Below are 20989 nucleotides of genomic sequence, written 5' to 3' on the forward strand. Positions count from 1 at the left end.
GCCATCTGCCACTGCAGATCCATCTCTTCCAGATCATCAGCATCGATCTGATCATAGTCTTCGTCTAAAGTTGCAGGATCAACAATCTTGCCTTTAATGTAATTTTCATACGAAGCAATGAAAGATGCATAGAGAGCAAACTACTGTTCAGCAGATTTAACACTCATGGGCATCTGAGAGTAGTTGTTGTTCGGAACATTTGAAGAGAAACTACCCTTGGATGCTTGAGGTTTAGAAGCATTTGTACCACCAGCTACAAAACACACATCACCATCCATGTTGAGAGTTACATGACCTTCATGTGTTGAGTTAGCGCCCAAGTCTCCCTTAGAGTAGTAAGCAGATGATTCAGACTTCGAACTTGAACTTGAGTTAACTTTTGCACCATACATTCCCGGATCCTGAACCTGATCAGTTGATGTCTCTTTTCGAACCATGTTAAGTTCAAAAGTTTGTAGTTTGTTGACTGCTGTTTCCAAGTCATAGTCGGCAAACTCTTTGTCTTCTCTCATCAAGACAGTGTACATCTCCCATTTCGGTGGGAGAGCATCAAGGAGTTTTTCCACGATCTCCTCTTCTTTGTAAGCAATGTAATAATTGCTGAGTTCGGTCATCAGGTGATAATATCTTGTGATGATATCATCAAGTGATTCATTCTTCAAATACTTGAACACCGAGAATTGGGTTTTGAGTAGTTTAATCTTGGATGCACGAATCCCCACATTACCTTCAAATCGGTTTTCAAGTGCTTCCCATAGCTCTCTAGCGGTTTTATACTTCCTGAAGGTGTGAAGAATCTCTTGTGGAAGAGCCATTGTAATCGCAGCATGAGCTTTGCTTTCAGCCTCATACATCTTTTTTTCTTCCTCTTCCATCTTGTTGTATTTCTTAATCTGTTCACGACCCTCATACAAAGCAGTTGGTGGAATGTATCCGTCTTGAATGCACACCCACATCTTAGCATCTTGATATTTAACGTACTGCTCAAACCGATCTTTCCACGCCACAAAATCGGTACCCTTAGGCATTTTCGGTGCCTTAGTAGCTGAACCCGCTTCCACTTCCATCTTTACCAGTTCCGTAATATTTATTGAAGTCATCTTTTACGAAACGAAAACACAAAGAAACCCGAAATATAAAAATTTTATTCTTAACAGTACTGTAGGCGAAGTTGTGGATAACTTCGCTTGAGTCTTAACTTCGCTTGAATTCTTAACTTCGCTCCCTTTTAAATTCGCCTGATTTGGCGAAGTTGTGGATAACTTCGCTTGAGATAAGCGAACTTGTGAGGTAGGCGAAGTTGTGGATAACTTCGCTTAACCTTATATCTTCGCCTAAACCCTACAAACAGTAGCGGCAACTTCGCCTGATGAACACGATGATTTTGCAGGTTTGATTTCTGGGTTTTGCGAGGTATGCGAAGGTGTAATGGGTTGTTTTTGATGGTGGGAGGTGAGTAGGACACAAAAACTCGGTAAACTCGTCCCGCAAATAGTCGAACGGAACGATTTCTACACCCGCGTGATAATCTCGAACCACACAATCACGAGTAAAAGCTCTGATACCAATTGTAGGTTCCCAGCCGGATCTACACGGAATATCTCGTTCTACGTAGGTGCGGAATCCCTACGTAAGACGATACGAGCGTAGAAGACGATACACGTTAACACGATCAAACACACGTTACAATAAACAAAGACACGTTGTATTGCAACCGAAAACATGTGATTCACTGATCACCGATTACACAAACTGAATAACTCGTTAACTAAAACTCTCTCTCGTCTACTGATCTAGCCGTAACCTAGCAGTTTATATAACACGACAACTTCGCCTAGCATGTTTAGGCGAAGTTGTCCCTAACTTCGCTTGTTCCACAAGTTCGCCTATATCAGCGAACTTATGAGAACTTCGCTTACATCCAAATACAAATCCAACTAACTCAATTACAGACACTAGACACTGAACTACTGACATCATGTACCAACACTTGAACGTAATATACAATGAACGCAATACTATTTTTTCTCAAATTAAATGAATTTGTCATATGTCAATCCAAATAAAAGACAATGGACGTATTACATAATGAGTAAAAGTTAATGACGAACAAAACGACACAATGACGTAATCTTTGTTTTAATTTTTGTCTTTAATATGAGTACAAATTGAAAAATATATTGATCAAAATCTATAATACAATTCATATGAAAACTCAACTAAAAGACACAATGAACAACCAAAAAACAAAATTAAAAAAACCCATTAATTTTTTTATATTCTTATATAATAATATGATACTCATATTAAAGATAAAAAACGCTTATTATTATGGTTAATTTTTTTTAAAAAAAATAATGTCGTATGAAAAAGTTATAAACATTTTAAAATGAAGGGGGAATTGACATGTATCTTGCAAGTGGAGAGAGAAAGTCAACAAAGGTGTGTTATTACCTTCATGCCCTTTCCATCAATTTTTATTTATTAATTAATCTCAGTCATTCAAATCTAAGATCAACGGACTAGATTCATTCTCATCATTCTCATTTTTGTTGTCCTTTGTATTTTAAATTTACCCAAAAGAAAATACAAGAATCTAACAATACTATTAAAGCAAAACCTATTGTACACATGTCACTCAACTAGGCCATCCACATAGATTCCATGTCATATATTACCTTTTTTTATTAATGTCAAATCACCCCTAATTACTATATAAACCTTAACATTCAACCCCTCAAATTCATTTTTATTTCTCTCTCTCTCTCTCTCTCTCTCTCTCTCTCTCTCTCTCGCTCTCTCTCTCTCTCTCTCTCTCCGTCAATATAAGACATATTATGCTTCAAGATGAATCCGTTTTCATTTCAGTCTTCTAGTGCTTCGATTAGCCGGATACAACATTCCGGTAAAGTATTTATTCGATATATTAGTCATTTTTATTTAAACTTATAATATTAGTTGTTGCTAACTTTTGTTTCATATTTATATAATCAGATGATGATGATAGCTTTGGTGTTGTTGATCTGGATGTGGTTGTTATATTAACGATGACCATATGAATAACAATTCTTTTGAAGTTCTTATTAAGGATCGTTTTGTAAGATATATTGTCATACCAAAAATTATTCATTATTTTCATTGTCATTTCAATTTCTTTCCACTTTGTTTTTTGTATTCTTTTTAATTGTAATCTAATTTTACTATAATCTATATAGGTTATACATCAAACTCCAAGATTCAATTGACATGTTGAAGGTTTTGAGATATACAAAAATATTGTTGATTTATATTCTTATCAGAATTTATAATAATTATTCCGATTACATCCATTGATAATTCTTACTGGTTTGTTTTTTAATAGTTCAGTATATCTAACATAATTTATTCTTAATAATTTCATTTTATGGCTGTCCAACTTGGTAGATTGGCTAATTGCATGGAAAAAGTATTTGATTTAGAGTAGATTGATTGTGTTTGTTTTGGTCATTATGATTGTATTTTAGTTAACCAGTTTTTTAATTTCTCTTGGTTTTTAATTTGTAAAGTGTTGATATTTTCTTGTATTTGTTTGTTATTTTTTTTGCAGTATCGCCATAATACAATGTTAAAGTTTGTTAAATTTGAACTGTTATGTTAATTATTCCATTTTGAAGTTAAAAACTCGCATTAAAAGTTTTCCAATCTGAAAATTCTTTCCAACATTTTTTTAGAATTCCATTAAAGTACCAATTAATTGTTGCACTATTCTATTTGAATTTGAATTTGAATTCGAATTCAATATTATATTATCAATGTTACTTATGTCAAATTATTGGTTAAAATAAAACCCTTTTTGTTCTTAAATTATTCATATTTATAGATTCGTATAATAGTTCTAATATTAAAACATTCTAATTATGTTAAAATGAATGCTTAAAATAAAACTCTGCATTAAAAAATTTTCCAATATTAAAATACTTTCCAGTTTAAGATTCATTTTAATACAAATTAATGGTTACATAATGTTATTTGAAGTTAAAAATTCGTCATTAAAAATATTCAAATATCAAAATACTATCATGTTTTTTTTAAATTCCATTAAAATACCAATTAATGGTTACACGTTGTCAGTTGAATTTGAATTTAATATTATATTATCATAATATGTTAATTATGTCAAAATTATTGCTTAAAATAAAACCATTTGTTCCTTAATTTATGCATAATTATGGGTATAATAGTTGTAAGATGAAAACCTTTTAATTATGTCAAAATGAATGCTTAAAATAAAACTCCCATTAAAAGTTTTTAAATCTCAAATACTGTCGAGGTTAATGTTTTTTGAATAATTCAAGATTATATTAAAATAATTTACTTATGTAAAAAATGTTGCTTAAAATAAAACTATCGGATTCTTAATTTATGCATAGTTATGAACATAATAGTGGTAAAAGAAAAATTTAAATCTTTTAATTATGCCAAAATTAATTGTTAAAATAAATCTTGTACTAAAACTTTCCAATTCTCAAAATACTTTCCATCTTTTTATTTAAATACCAATTAATCGTTACATAATATTGTTAGAATTTAAATGCAAGATTATAATAAAATCTTTTAATTATGTCAAAATTATGGCTTAAAATAAAAACCGTTGATCCTTAATTTGTACATATAGTAGTGGTAAGAAGATTTAAACCTTTTAATTATGTCAAATTGAATGTATAAAATTAACACAAATATTTTTAACTGATCCTTAGTTTATGCATAATTATGTATATAATATTGAACATATCTATGGTTTATAATAGCTTATATCTTTATTTATAGTTATATAATTAGATAGTCATATACGAATCGGATAAGTATGTTGCAAAATCATATCAAATGATATTAAAAATATATTATTTAATCATATTAAAATTAACAGTGTTTACATTTGTCAAGTTAACTTATATTTAAATCATATTATAATCATATATAATTTCTATAACTATTTTTTAAAATTATATTCAAGTGGGAATAACGATTTTTACATTTGTCGAGCTAAATTATTTTAAAATCATATTATTATCATATACAACTTCTATAACTATTTTATAAAACTATATTCAAACCATCTTTGGCTTTGATTGTATTATAATCATACTAAAATAAAGTTACATATTTTGATTGAATTATCTAATCTACTCTAACTTAAGGAGAAAACATATTTGGCTTTGAATCAGTTCTAAACCAGTTTGTAGGTTACAATAAAAAAATGCTATATAGATTTGATTGTATGTTTAATATGTTATAGCTGTCTAATTTACATAGAAACCATTTCCATATATGTATTTAATATTATCCACTGTTTGAATTTTAAAAGTTTTAATTTACCGTTATATTAAGGCAATTAAATGAACATATTTAAAGCAATACGTTAAGCATTAATAGGATTATGTTGAAAATTAAAATTATAGTATCATGTGTTTAATGTGTATTAAACATAAATGAACTTAATACTAATCCAACGCCAAGTTCTAATTTGAATTCTGAGGATAACAATAATTGTAACTCCTAAGTTGGAGAAGAATTCAAAATGAATGGTTATGAGTACCATTTATTGACTAATAAAGTCAATGATATATCTGCATTGTTATGTTTTAAGATTTGGAGACTTTGATTTTTTATATTTATTTTTTTTTAATTTGAAGACTAATATCCTTTATTTGTTTATTGTACTATATTATAAGTTATAAATGTTTTAACTTTTCACTTATCTTTGTTAGTGTTTATATGTTTTTGTATTTGTATTAAAATAAGTTATGATACCTTATAATTCATGTAAGATTATAATAATTTATAAATACGACATTTCCATTTCAATAAATTTATATGATGTTACATATATATTACATTTTAAATATGTTCCACTCGTGTGTAACACGGGTACTCTCCTATTTCTATTAATTGTAAACATGTTTTGATTGTTAACATGTGTGGATGTTATTGAAAATTTCTATAAATTTTAAAAGTGTTTGTCATTCTTTTTTTAGATATACTTTTTACATAAAACTTTTTCCATTTTTTTACCGAATTGCCTTTTAAAATAAAATTAATGATTTCAATTGATATTTAAATTTCCAATGAAGATAGTCATTTGACTTTTCTTTAAAATCTTACTTAAAATACAAGTCCTTGTTACTTAAATTTTGCTTAATATTCATGACATAATTAATAAGATTAAATGCGTATAAAATTAAAGCATTTTTTATGCCTAAGATATGTTCCAGCATTATTACCGAATTACAGCATTAATGATTTCAAATAAGTAGCTTGACCAAAATATAAGTATCATCTTTGTTGCTTAATTTATTTTTAATTAATAAATCATTAATATTCATAACATATTTATTTCTGATTAAATACGAAATTTGACTAATTACTAACTAGCTTTTAAAGCTTTCCATATTTTTCAATGTCAACCAACTTTTCATTTGTTTATATTTGATCATTTTTAAACACCTAAATGTTAAAATTAATATCTAAAAATAAACCCCCAAATTAATAATTTCAATCTTCAATTCGAAATGCAAATTATTATCATTATAACTTACTTTTAATTTACTGAAAATATAATAAGTTGTTGCCTAAATACGAAATTTGAAATAAATCATTTGGAATTTATATTTAAATTTCAAATTTTAAATAGTCACTATAATTGCTTAATTTATGGTTAATAGTCATAACATAATTAAACCCGATTAAATACGGAATTTTACAAATTAAACACAAACTTTTAAAGCTTTCCATAGTCGTCAACCTCAACAAACTTTCCATTTTCTTATATTTGACAATTTTTATTATGCCTAAAATGTCAAAATTAAATTGTAAAACAAACCTCCCGATATCGATGTTTCAAAAATCAAAAACCTTTCCATAATATTTTGAAGTTGACTAATTAACAATTTTTTTAATATTTTATAATTATTTCAAAACGTGTTGTTTTAATTTTAAAAGAGTATCAAATTTGTTAGGTATGAATTCCTGTCATCACAAGTTATTTTTAAGTTATACTATTTTTTTTAACTAAAAAGATATATTCATTTTTCATATATAAATCATTTCTTAACAAATTTGACAAAATATGAATATTTAAATTAAACCAAAACTTACACACTTTAATATTAAAATTTAATATTAAGATTTATTTCGTAACTAAATTTGACAAAATATGAATATTTAAATTAAACCGAAACTTACACACTTTAATATTCAAATTTAATATTCAGATTTAGACAAAAACAGGCATCATAATTAATTCGATCGCATCCTTACAAAGTTTATCTAAATTATCTATAAATAAAAACCGTAAAATAGTTTTGTCAAACAACTTCTATTATTAACCGTATGATAATATGATGACTATCTCTATATAATTTTTATCATAAAATTCATTCTTTCATTCCAAGGATGTACATAGAGATTTATGATTTGTTTATAAGTTTGTGAATTGTATTTGTACATTTATTTCTCTTATTAACAATACATTGAATTTGATTTTGTAGTGATTTTAGTTTTCTTTTTTGTAAGTATAAAAAATTACAACACATTTCTTTCTATTTCGATGATTGTTTAATAAACAAGACTTTATGACTTCATATATCATTCTATAGTTTTTATTGGTATATCTTTTTGGCTTCATGGATTAAGTTATAAAGATATTTTAAGTTAGCATTTTACGTTATTTGTTGTTGTATGTTATTTTGTTTTAATAAAAACAACAATGTAATACCTTCTAATGAATGTAAAATCATTTGTTCTTATAAATATTACACTATAAATTCATTATTATTATTATTATCATTGTTGATATATATATATATATATATATATATACAATTTTCACGCGTATAATACACAAGTTACTAGCAATTGAAAAATATTCAAATTTTACATTACTGTTTGAGTCTTCGTCTCCAATTCTTCCAACGTTATAGAAAGACATATTTTATATGTGACAACCTTTTTTCTAAAAAGTATTTTTATACACAAAAAATGTTTAATAATATCAATATGAACGTTTTGTTTTAAAATAAATCAAACAGTAAGGTTTGGTTTGCAAATTATAGCTTATAATTAATAGTCTATAAATATATCAAAAACCTATTATAAAAGTCATAAATAAAAATCATTATATAATATAACTCAATTTACGTATTACATGTTGTATTTTTTTTACTTTTATAGCTTTCATCCATGTGTAACACGAGATTTCATTATTATATATGTTATTATTTTAATGATATATTTAATTTGGATTATATTGTTTTAATAATTTTTCAGGTGTTGAAGCAACATGAGTTTCTTTTGTTAGAATATTTGAAGAAGTTAATGGTGGTATAATATGAAAGAACATGTTTAGGTCTTTTGTTGATGTTTTTTTGTGGTTTGGTGTACACTAACTTATTGTAACCTTAAACTTTTAATATCTAGACATTATAAATGGTTAACGTTTTGGTCCGAAAGGTTGAAGAAGTTTTGTGTGCTTGAATTTTTTGTTTAAATTTATTATGTTTGTTGACATGTTTTTCCACCCGTGTTATATACCATAGTTACAAAATTAATGGTACATTGGATCTAGAGTTAAGCCAAAGAAAGGTATCTTCCTTAATCAACTCCATTATAATAGCTACTCTGAATCGCTTATTGTTGAGTACCTTCTCATTCATACTCTTCGACAAGTTCCTTAAGTAATGAGGGAAAACAGTCTTTTGTTTTATGCTATTATTCGCCATTGTTTCCCAAAGTCCAACATATCCCTTAATGTCACACCCCCATATCAGGTCTAGGCGTGTGACTCATAATTGATACAATTTTTGTAAATAAATCAGAGTTACGGTTTAAATGCGGAAATTTAGGGTGGATATAATATTAACATATATAAATATTTAAAATACGAGATTATAAAAATAACCGATTAATGTTTACAAAAGATCTTTGTTAAAAACCACCATTTATATTTAACATTCACAAAATTCAAGGTATTCTTGATCAACCTCGAGACATAACTTGGGTTTCGGCCCATCGTGGCTTAGGAATAATAAGTTAAAAACTCTAAATCACAATTATAAACTTAAGCTCAACTTGAAACCTCTCAGCAAACACGGCAGTGTTTGAGATTACTTAACTACCATTAGTATACAAATGATTACCCTCTCTCGGACATAAATTAGGTCCGATCCGTCATGGCGGTGGCATAACCAGGTGTGGCACGGTGTGCCCACCGTCTAACCACATATGAAAGGATCCAGGCAAGCGTACACGACAGCCTGAGGGCCAACGACTACTTTTGTACATAATGTTTTAGAGATACGTAATCTCATGTAATCAGTTTAATTGACTCAATTAAACTTAGTTATAAAAGTTTGGGGCGTATTCACCTTTTTGCTTAATCAAATTCACTTCGCTTATTGAGTTCGTATTTCATGTTATCTCAGACATATAGTACGAGTATAACCATTTATTATTACTAGATCAACGATCTAGCTTAAGGCCTTTAGTATTTTTTTCGCATAATATTTACCTTGATTATATTTTCTTTTCGAATCCTTTATTTCAAATTATTTTTCTTTATTAAATATATTTGATCCTTTAGTTCGACTTATTTACTTTTCTAAACACTACGTTTCTACTTCTCGAAGAAACGTATACTTTATTTCTTTAAGAAACTTAAATAATATTTTTATTCAATAACAAAGAATTATTTTTCTCTCAACGGAACCTTTATTTATATTTTCCTTTGTTTATACTTTTGACGTACGAGTATACCCTCGACTAAGGTCTAAGCCCATTTTAATATTATAATAATATATTTGTTTATACTTTTGAGGTATCGAGTATACCCTCGACTAAGGTCTAAGCCAATTTTAATATTATAATAATATAATAATATTTTACTCAGGCAGAACACCTACCTTGCTTAGCTTAATAATAACCTAGATCTTCAGCAGCACTTTCGAACTTGCACGAATATCTAGGTATTATTGATAAACCTTTCTTGGCATGCAAATCGAGGCGACGTTCTGGGGTCGTCGGGTCATGCATACAGTTCGAGGCAGAATCTCGGGTTACTTTTAGGGTGGCATGAACTTCGAGGTATCGTCGGTATTGTGCATGGTTTACGAGGTGGTGATTGTCGGGTCGAAGGCACGGAAAACAAGGTAGAGAGATATAACATTCTAGAGAGAGATATGAGGTGGTGTGATGCATTGAATGGGCATGAAACCCTATTTATAGAGTTGATCAGGCAACCCATCGCGATACGCGATAGGTCTTTAAAATGATCCATCGCGTATCGCGATGGATATGGCGGTAACTTAATTAATATAATATTCCATCGAAATACGTGATAGACCCTTGGTAGGCAATCGCGTATCACGACTAGACTTGTCGCGTCACCTCTAGCTTTGCCACGTATTCCACATTGCTTGAAACGTGGTGTCACGTGGCGTGACACGTGTCTTGATTTGTCAGACCACGTCATCACGTGTGTCTTGTGGGATCACGTATCGCGACACCGCCCATTTCTGGGAGTTTGTAACATACCCACCGCGGTACGTGATGGGTTGTATTTTGATCCATCACGTATCGCAATGGGTTAAGAAAATCATAATTTCAATTTTGATTCTTTAACTTTGATATATTGTCACCTCTCGGTCTCGCTTCCACAATCTAAAAACATTAAAGTGGCTCGCGGCGATGCGATCGTGCGAAGTGAAAAGTGCCCCATCAAAGCGCCACATTGCGTCCATCACCCATCACCCGAGCCCGTGTCCGCGCCTGTGCCCGTGCGCGTTCGGTGCTTTGAACCCTCCGCTAGGACCACTATGCATGCATGACATTAAAGAATATTACTATGGAAACTTTTTTCCCAATAAATAACTTCCAAAAGTTTCCACTTTCCATGTCGGATGACCTTTATTTTTTTATTTATACCCATGTGAAGGATTTCCATTTCCTTCCTTCTTTCCATGTGGGATGGATTCCATTCCCCCATTTCCTTAATTATGGAATTCTTCCAACTTAATATAATCTATATATATTATTACTTTACCATATTTATTAAAATATTCTTGGGTCCTTCTATTTTTAAGTTTGACATTTTTAACCTAAAATAAATATGGTATTTTTTTTCGAGATGTTACATCCTACCCAACTTGGTATTTCTTTCTTATCTCAGATTCCAATTCCCAATTAAATTCTAGTCCTCGGCGGGAATTCCATCTTATTTTGAATAACTTTAGTTTTCGCTTTTTAAGGTTCTTGTAACATCCCGACATTTCTAAGAATAAATAATTAATACATTATTTATTTAAGATGGAAAAGTTTACTTAAGTTAGTAGAAAAATAAAATAATAAAGATAGAAGGATAAGTAGGCTAAGTAGATGAAATTAATTATGGACCAAAAAGGAAAGATGAGCCTAAGATCCATGGGCTTAAGGGAGTATAAATACCCCTTAAAACCCTAATCCTTTACATTTTTCATACATCTCCACACCATAGCCTACACCATCAAAACACACACTTAACCCAATTCCCAATTTTGAGAAAAACACCCACAAAGACACAAAGATTCCCGGAGATCTAGCTGTCGGATCGGTCTCAAATTTTAATCGAGTATTCCTAGCATACAAATGAAGATTTACATCGAAAAGATCTTCGATCAGAGTTTGGGAAGTCCGGTTTTTATCAGTAAAACCACAGCAGCTCAAAAGTGAAGATTCCGGCTACTGTTCAGCTATTTCGGAGATTGTAGCGGCGGTTTACGGCAAAGGTGAGCTGATGGGTTTGTAGATCGGGACAAGACGGTTCTACGGCTACTTGAATCACTCAAATCGGAGTTCGTTTGATATGGTTTTGAGCATCTCGAGTGATTTCATACAAAAACCTCAAAGGTACGTTTTTGTTAAAAAGGCTTACTTTTCATGAATGGATTTACATGAAAATTGGTAGGATGATAGATCAGGTCTAGATAAATCATAAAGCTTAAAATTTGATGATTAATATGGACGTAAAGGGCTCATGGTTAGATAGGCTCGTGAATGAAACCCTAGAACTAGCTTAAAGAACGTTTTAGGATTAAAGGTTCAATCTTTATGACTAGAATGGGTTAGATATTGTAGCCGTGAGGTTAACGGGAGGTAACAAATGAGAAACGGTTAAGGTGGTTGGGCTATAGATGATTTAAAGATTAACCATGGACCGTTAGCCGTTATAGAATGGGTTTAAAGGTAGAAACCTAAGCCGAACGCATCAGACCAGGGGTCTCGGTGACCTGAGTCTCCGTCTGGGGTTCTCGGTCAACGCCAGAACTCAGTCAACATGGGTCTTCGGCCAAATGGAGTTCTCGGTCAACACAAATTCTCGGTGACGAGAGTTCTCAGTGACTTAGGGTTCTCGGCCATGTGGTTCTTGGCCATGTGGTTCTCGGCAATGGGGTTCTCGGTCAAGACCATAGTTGTCGATCACGGGCTGGGTTCTCTACCAAGAGTTCTCGGCTGACTAGTCCTCTGTTGGGTTTTGGGCTGAATCCAGTTGGGCTCAGATAGTGAACAGTTGGGCCTGAAACAACTAAGCCCACATCATGTAAAGCCCATAGTTAAAATCAGATCAGCCCATCAGCATGAACTAAAATAAACAAGCCCAACTTCGAATCATATTGGTTAACTTAAATACCAACTTAATCAAGTTGAAGGTTAATTAACAAAAATATATATTACAGTTAGCCGAGCTCAGTTAAAGGGAGGAACTACGATAACGGCGAGTGCAACAGGATCCAGGTGAGTTTCTAGCCCCATTTCCTTGCTATGTTTTCGGGGCTGTGTGCATACTCGATGTGATTAGTTAACACACTTACCTTAAGTGGTAAGTGTATGTCTTATATGATTTATGTATGAATGAATGCTTGACGATGCATGAACGATCTTCGGATATTGCATGTGCCGTCAAGGGATAGTATAAAGATATAATTGACATATATATGATGTATAGATGATGTATGGACGTATGAAAGTTATAATTATGAATGTATAGAAAGGTACGAAAGGTATATAACTATATATAGAACAAGGGAACCGACCCCAATAATGTCGGCAAATGTAGGGAACTGACCCTAATAATGTCGGTGAATGTAGGGAACCGACCCTAATGATGTCGGCGAATGTAGGGAACCGACCCTAATAATATCGGCGAATGTAGGGAACCGACCCTAATAATATCGGCGAATGTAAGGGACCGACCCTAATAATATCGGCGAAGGTTATAGGGCGGAAGGCTCTTTAAAATGTATGTGTATGAATGAGAGTATGTATGTTAATATGAAAGAAAGAATGAAAGTACGTAAGTATGTAAGTATGTAAGATAATAGGAAGGTATGTACCTTCGGGTGCATATGTAAATATGTGAATGTATTGTACGTTACCTGATTAACTAGAACTCACTCAGCGTAGCTGACTTTTAGTATGCACGCAAGCTAATCGACTGAGACAACTCGCTTGAGGGAGACACATGGCAATACTGAAGAGGCTGGCATCTGAAGATTTGTCGTGATGTTTTGATACTATGTTTTATGTTATGTTTTTGAAAGACAAGTGATGGATGTTTGTAATGGATGGTTGACAGTTTATATTATTCCACGAAAGTTTTAAATAACTCTGATATTTAGAACTGTGTTTATGAGTAAATCCAACGTCAAAAGTGAGGAACCGGTAACGGGGCCTTACAATTCTTGACTTTAAACTCTTCAACTTGTAGAGGGTGTTCTACAAATTTTAGTTTTTCGTTGATTTCAACATCTTTTAAAGACATAGCTAAAGTTTCATCAGCCAGAAATTTACGTAGGTTGGAAACATGGAACACGTCGTGTATTCCTTTTATTTCCTCGGGTATACGCAAACGATAAGCGACAGTACCAATTCGTTCGAGTACTTCGAATGGTTCCACAAAACGTGGACTTAACTTTCCTTTCTTACCGAATCGGACAACACCTTTCCAAGGTGATACTTTCAATAACACCTTAACGCCCACTTGAAAATCCAATGGCTTACGACGAACATCAGCATAACTCTTTTGTTGATCTCTAGCCGTCTTAAGTCGCTCACGACTTTGTAACACTTTATCTGTGGTTTCTTGGACTATTTCGGTCCAAACATTTTGTTATCTCCTGTTTTAGACCAGCGTATCTGCGTTCTACATTTTCGTCCGTATAACGCTTCGAACGGTGCAGCTTGTATACTTGTGTGATAACTAGTGTCATACGAAAATTCCGTTAGGGGAAGATGGTCATCCCAACTTCCACCTAGATCAATTACACAAGCGCGGAGCATATCCTAGAGTGTTTAATTTTCTATCGCTCTGCCCATCAGTTTGGGGATGATAAGCAGTGCTAAAGTTCAATTGGGTTCCTAATGCTCGTTGAAAGCTGTCCCAAAAGTGAGACGTGAACGACAGTCTCGATCAACAATGATAGATAGAGGCACACCGTGCAATGCAACAATGTTGTTTACATAAATTTGTGTCAATCTACCCATCGAATACGTGTCGTTGATAGGAATGAAATGTGCAGATTTGGTTAACATGTCGACGATAACCCAGATCGCATTATGTTGACGTGAGGTATTTGGGAGTTTTGTCATGAAATCCATTTTTATCATATCCCACTTCCATATAGGAAGTTCGGGTTGCTGAAGCAATCCCGAGGGCTTTTGATGTTCAGTTTTGACTTTTAAACATGTTAAACATTTTGCTACATGCAAAGCGATGTCCTCTTTCATCCCATTCTACAATTAGTTCGGCTTGAGATTTTGATACATTTTGTTATTACTGGGGTGCATCATGTACATGGATTTATGGGCTTCACTCATTATGTTTTCACATAACTCTCCAACGATCGGTACCCAAATCCTATTTCCAAGTCTAAGTATACCGTCGTCTCACGGGTCAATGGTAGCGTTACACTTTTCATCGGAAATTTTTGTTTTCTTTGATTGATTGGTGTTGGGCTAATTTGATTTTCTCAACTAGATCTACTTGGAGTTCTAGTCGTAGGCTCGAACTCTTTTGGGTTTCTCATGTTCCTTACAACTTAGGGCGTCAGCCACGACGTTGGCCTTTCACTCGTGATAAACGATTTCACAGTCGTAATCGTTCAACGTTTCCATCCATCTCCTCTGATGCATGTATAGTTCTTTCTGATCAAAGATGTGTTCTTTATAGAGATAGTGCCTCCATAACTTTAAGGCAAAGATTATGGCGCCTAACTCTAGATCGTGGGTTGTGTAGTTCTTTTCGTGTACCTTGAGTTGTCGAGAAGCGTAAGCGATCGCTTTCTTTCTTTGTATTAGTACGTAACCCAGACCTGAATGGGACGAGTCGCTAAAGACAACGAAATCCTCCGTACCTTTCGGCAAAGCTAGTATAGGCGGGCTGGTGAGTTTTTGTTGAAGCAAATTGACTGCTTCTTTCTGTTTGGTTCCCCATTCGTACTTGACATTCTTTCTGGTTAACGAGGTTAAAGGAATGGCTATTCGGGAGAAGTTTTCTATGAATCTTCAATAGTAACCGGCCAAACCTAAGAAACTTCTGATTTCGGTTGGCGATTTTGGAATCTCCCATTTTGAGATAGCTTCGATCTTTGCGGGATCTACTTGAATTCTGTTCACATTGATGATGTGACCAAGAAATTGCACTTCGTGATGCCAAAATTTACATTTCAAGAACTTGGCGTGCAACTTCTCATTTCTAAGTAAATCGAGCAAGAGTCTATGATGCACTTCATGCTCTTCCTTTGACTTAGAATAAATAAGTATGTCGTCGATGAATACGATAAAAAATTTATCTAAGTAAGGTTTACAGATTCGGTTCATCATGTCCATGAACATGGCTGGGACATTAGTGAGACCAAACGGCATGATCGTGAACTTATAATGTCCATACCTTTTTCGGAAGGCTGTATTTGGAATATCTTCGGCTTGGACTTTTAATTGGTGATAGCCAGAACATAAATCTATTTTCGAGAAATAACACGCTCCTTCTAATTGATCGAATAGGTCATCAATTCGAGGTGACTGGTATCAGTTCTTAATAGTTACTTTGTTCAAGGCTCGATAATCAATGCAGATCTACATCGATATTGGTGCTCCCCATGGCAATGAACTTGGGCGGATGAATCCTTTCTTGAGTAGCTCGTCTAACTGCTTCTTTACTTCTTTCATTTCGGTCGGCGTTAAATGATACGGGGATTTGACTATTGGAGCGGTTCCAGGAATGAGGTCTATTCTGAATTCAACTTCTCGATCGGGTGGAATACATGGCAATTCATATGGAAAGACATCGGAAAATTCAGAGACAATAGGCACGTCCTTTATCTCCTTTGGTTTCGGTTCTTCGGTGACGTAGGCCTTGAATGCTAAGAATCCTTTTTTTAAACACTTGTTAGCTCTAATTATAGATATTATGCTAACTCGGCCAACATCTTTGTCCCCTTCGATTTGAATGGGTCGATTGTCAGGGGCTCGAAGTTCTACAGTCTTGCTATTGCAAACGATACATGCATGATTATCGGATAACCAGTCCATACCGAGTACTATATCAAAACCGGCAAGAGTCATGGGTAATAATTGGATAGGTAAAATGTAACAGACAAACAATATTTTTTCGTTTTCTAGGGCCTCGGAAATTTTAATTACCTCACCATTTGCGGTCTTGACACTTAAAGTTTGTATTTAGTTTCTTTATAGGTTCGTTTAATAGACTACAAAAACTATAATTTATAAAACTTAAATTGGCACCTGAATCGAATAAAACTCTAGCATAAGTGTCGTTAACTAAGTATATACCGACGATGGTTTCCGGCATGTTGGCCGCTTTCTTGGTATCTAGGTCGAAGAACCTAGCATTTCCTTTCTTCGGCTCGTTCTTTTGGCCCCTTCCTCCCGCCCCACTAGCAGCGGGTTGCTTCTACGGGCATTCAAAACTAAGATGCCCCATTTCCTTGCAATGGTAGCAAGTCATTGATTTCTTCCAGCAGTTAGCTATCGCATGTTCAGGTTTGTGTCATGATTCACAAACAGTTGATGCGGACGTAGTTGTAACATCCTAAATTTCTTAATAATAAATAAAGGAATTTATGTTTGTTAAACGTGTGTTAATATTTAATTAAGATTAATATAATAAAAAGTATGGACTTGGGTGGGGAAAGATGGATTAAGGGATAGGATGGGCCTTAGGTCCATGGGCTTAAGAGAGTATAAATACTCCCTTAAACCTCTCTAAAACCCTAAAACCCTCATTTCTATCTTTCTTATTCTCTACACACTCTAAAACACACACATAACCTCCCCTACTTACAGCTGCAAGAGGAAGAGAATCCAAGTTCCCAACCGAGCATTAATACTTGAAGATCTTGGATATACAAACAAGATACAAGATTATTGTTCATAACCGAAGCTAACCGTAGCCTGAAAACGCATAACGATATGTTCTTTATCTTTAAAGGTTATGCTTTTATGGACGGTTTGCCCTAGAACTTAACCCAAGAGTAGAACGGGTCTAGACGAATCATCAAGTTACAAACTTGATGCCTAAAGTGGACTAGATGAAAACGGTTAGGGTTATGGCTCATAAAAGAAACCCTAAATATAGCCTATGGACGTTTTAAACCATAAAGGTCCAAGCTTTATGGTTACATGGGTCAAGTTTTAGCCGAAAACGGTTAGGGAAACATTTATGGGTTAATACCGAACCATAATAGGGTGTTAAGGTCATGAAACGTAATGATAATGGTGATAAAAGGACCCAATAGCTTTAGCTCATTCGATTACAATGGGAACTCGAATACATATAGTGCATTCGCATACAATGAGACTCGAATACATATAGTATATTCGCAAACAATGAGACTCGAATACATATAGTACATTCGCATACAATGAGAACTCAAATATATCTAATACATTCGCATACAATGAGAACTCGAATACATGTAATAGAATTCACATACAATACAAGAATTCGATTACATCCATAAATTCGATTACAATATGAAACATTCGATTATAGTGGACATGTTCGATTACATGTCCCTATTCGAATACAGTATATGGGTTCGATTACATTGCAAGATTCGAATACATGCATGCATTCAAATACAATATTATATTTGGTTACAATGTACCTGTTTTCATACAAGGGTTTGAATACATGTATACACCCGCATGCATAAAACATACTCAAATACACTTGAGGACTCAAATGCATGGGTTATTCGAATACATGGTGAGATATGTGCTTGCATGTCCTTTGAACCCCCGTATGAATTGAATACAAATTATATTCTAATTGAACAGAAAAGAAAGAAAGAAAGATTAACCAAGGATGTGGTTTATGAATACAAAAGAAAGAAAGAAAAGACTACTAAAGTATTTGAATACATTAGTGTTTGAGGGAAGAATTATATTCTAAATAGATTGTATTCTAATATAAGGCCATCCTTTATAAGGCCATTAGAATAGACCAGACTTAGCCATTTTGGCTGAAATATGAATATTATGATTTGGAAAAGTATTGATACACGTAATTAATATATAGTTAGCAGAGCTCAATTAAAGAAGGGAATAACAATTAAAGGATAGTGTAACAAAATCCAGGTGAGTTTCTAGGCCCATTTCCTTGTTATGTTTTCGGTGCTGTGTGCATACTCAATGTGATAGTTAATACACTTACCTTAAATGGTAAGTGTATGCCATGTATGATATATATGATAATTAATATATGTCTTGAATGTGAACGAAAGCTTGTCGGTACGTGAACGATCTTCAGATATTGCATGTACGGACAAGGAAGGTAAGTATATGAAATATGAATATATGTATTACATGTGAGTATGTATGAATGTTAGAGAAAGTACATATATATTTATATAAAGGTACAGTATGATATGGGTATGTAAAGAAAGTATGCACGAGGGTGGAAGAAGTAAGGGATCAGACCCTAATAATATCAGAGATAGAGAAGTAAGGGATCAGACCTTAATAATATCTGAGATAAAGAAGTAAGGGGATAGGACCCTAAATAATATCTGAGATAGACAAGTAAAGAGGGATCAGACCCTAATAATATTTGAGATAGAAAAGGAGAGGGATTAGACCCTAATAATATCTGAGATAGAAAAGGAAGGGATCAGACCCTAATAATATCTGAGATAGAAAGGACAGTAAGTATATAGTATAGAAGTAATAAAGTATGAATGTATGTATCAAATGAAAGTAATAAGTAAAGTACTTAACGTGTATCTTCGGATGCATAAATGAAGGTAAGTGTATGTATTGTATGATGTATGATTAACTAGAACTCACTCAGCGTAGCTGACTTTTAGTGTCAGTTGAATAAAGAAGCTGGCATCTAAAGACTCAAGTTGTTTTTATAATTTGATGTTTAATTTGAAAGACAAGAATGTTTGGTTAAGACAAAATATGAATTATTATGTAATGCTTTATGAAAGTTTTATATTCCGCGAAAGTTTAATTAACTCTGATATTTAGAACTGTGTTTATGAGTAAATCCAACATCCAACGTTGGGCACCGGTAACGGGGCCTTACAGTAGCGAAATGGCAACAAACTTTGTGGTACTTTTTGCAGATCTTGCATTGCGTGTAGCTGGAGTTGGATCCAGATCATCATTGCTCAACACTCTTGCTCTTGAATCGGGCGCTTCCTCACTTCTTGTGGTCGTTCGTCGTCACCACCTTCATATCCTCCTCTTTTTAGCGGATCATACCATTAATAAAATAACCAGCCAATTCTATGGCAGAATCGGCGATTTGTGGTAAGTGAGAACTTACCATGTCTTGAATTTCTCACGGAAGTCCCCAAATATATCGAGTCACCTTGCTAGATTCTTGCGTTACCAGCTGGGGCACAAGTCTACACTACTCTGGGAACTTAGTATTGTATTCGTGAAGATTGGTTCCAACCACCTTGTGGTTAAGGAACTTCGTTTGGATCATATCATTCTCGTGCATTGGGAAAAACTTCCCCAGAACCATCTCTTTGAAATCTTCCTATTGTAGTTTATACAATGGCTCCCTTCCCTTTCTCATGATTAGCATGTTCCACCATTCTAATGCTTCACCTTTGAACATTTGTGCAGTATATTGGATCTAGTCTCACTCAGCACATTTGCTGATTATAACAATCGATTCCATCTCCTCAAGCCACCTAAGAGTAGCAATGGTGCCCTTATCACCATAGAATTCCTTAGGGCTACAGTTCTTGAAGTATTTGAACGAACAACTTTCGATTCTTAATTTCTTTTTGAATTTTCTATTGATTTCGTGTCCCGTGTTCAAGTCACGGTCAATTTGTTCATCGTGTGACGGGTTTGGACGGGATTTGGATTTGATTGATTTTCGGGTTTGAATGTTGTGATGGGATTTTGATTCGTTTTTTTCTATCAGATCCCTCTTTTAAGGCTTGAACCATCGGTTGCATTGCCTTGGTGATAACTGCTTAGGAATTTGTTGAGCAGGTTCAGCTTGTGCGCAGTTGCTTCTTGCATGAGAAGCTTCTGCATATAGGATTTTTATTGGTTCGACATTCTGAAATAAATACATATTCTTTTTTTAAGCACACGTTTTTATTTATTAGATATATATATATATATATATATTAATATATTATTGATTCATACAAAACACACACACACACACACACACACATATATATATATATGTATATTTCTTATGAACGTTCTGTGCTCATACTAACACACTCATACATAACAAACATTACAACTTAACATAATGAACTATCATCAAAGAAGATCATTTTCTTCATATTGTTGCATTTGTGAAGCAACTTGTCTCCTGTCTTCTTTTTCTTGCTATTCTCAATAGCAACTTTCATCCTTAGCTCGTCGGTTTCATATAAAGCTCGGTCAAGGTGCTCTTCTTGAGATTGTGGCATAACAG

General features: G+C 33.3%; 1 protein-coding gene across 1 annotated transcript; it reads right to left on the bottom strand.

Annotated features, from left to right (window-relative positions):
- Positions 1–16140: 16140 nt before the first annotated feature.
- On the bottom strand, positions 16141–16629 carry LOC143607901 (uncharacterized). Its single transcript, XM_077083179.1, has one exon. It carries the CDS (start codon positions 16627–16629, stop codon positions 16141–16143), a length of 489 nt encoding a protein of 162 aa, XP_076939294.1.
- Positions 16630–20989: the final 4360 nt, after the last annotated feature.

Source organism: Bidens hawaiensis, unplaced genomic scaffold (genome assembly GCF_021521415.1).
Source record: "Bidens hawaiensis isolate Kalapana, Puna unplaced genomic scaffold, B.hawaiensis_p1.1 tig00002125_1, whole genome shotgun sequence".
NCBI classification, from domain to species: domain Eukaryota; kingdom Viridiplantae; phylum Streptophyta; class Magnoliopsida; order Asterales; family Asteraceae; genus Bidens; species Bidens hawaiensis.

What these genes read in the sequence shown, in the direction of transcription:
- LOC143607901 (XM_077083179.1), bottom strand. Translation starts at nt 16,629, where the DNA reads ATGACTCTTGCCGGTTTTGATATAGTACTCGGTATGGACTGGTTATCC.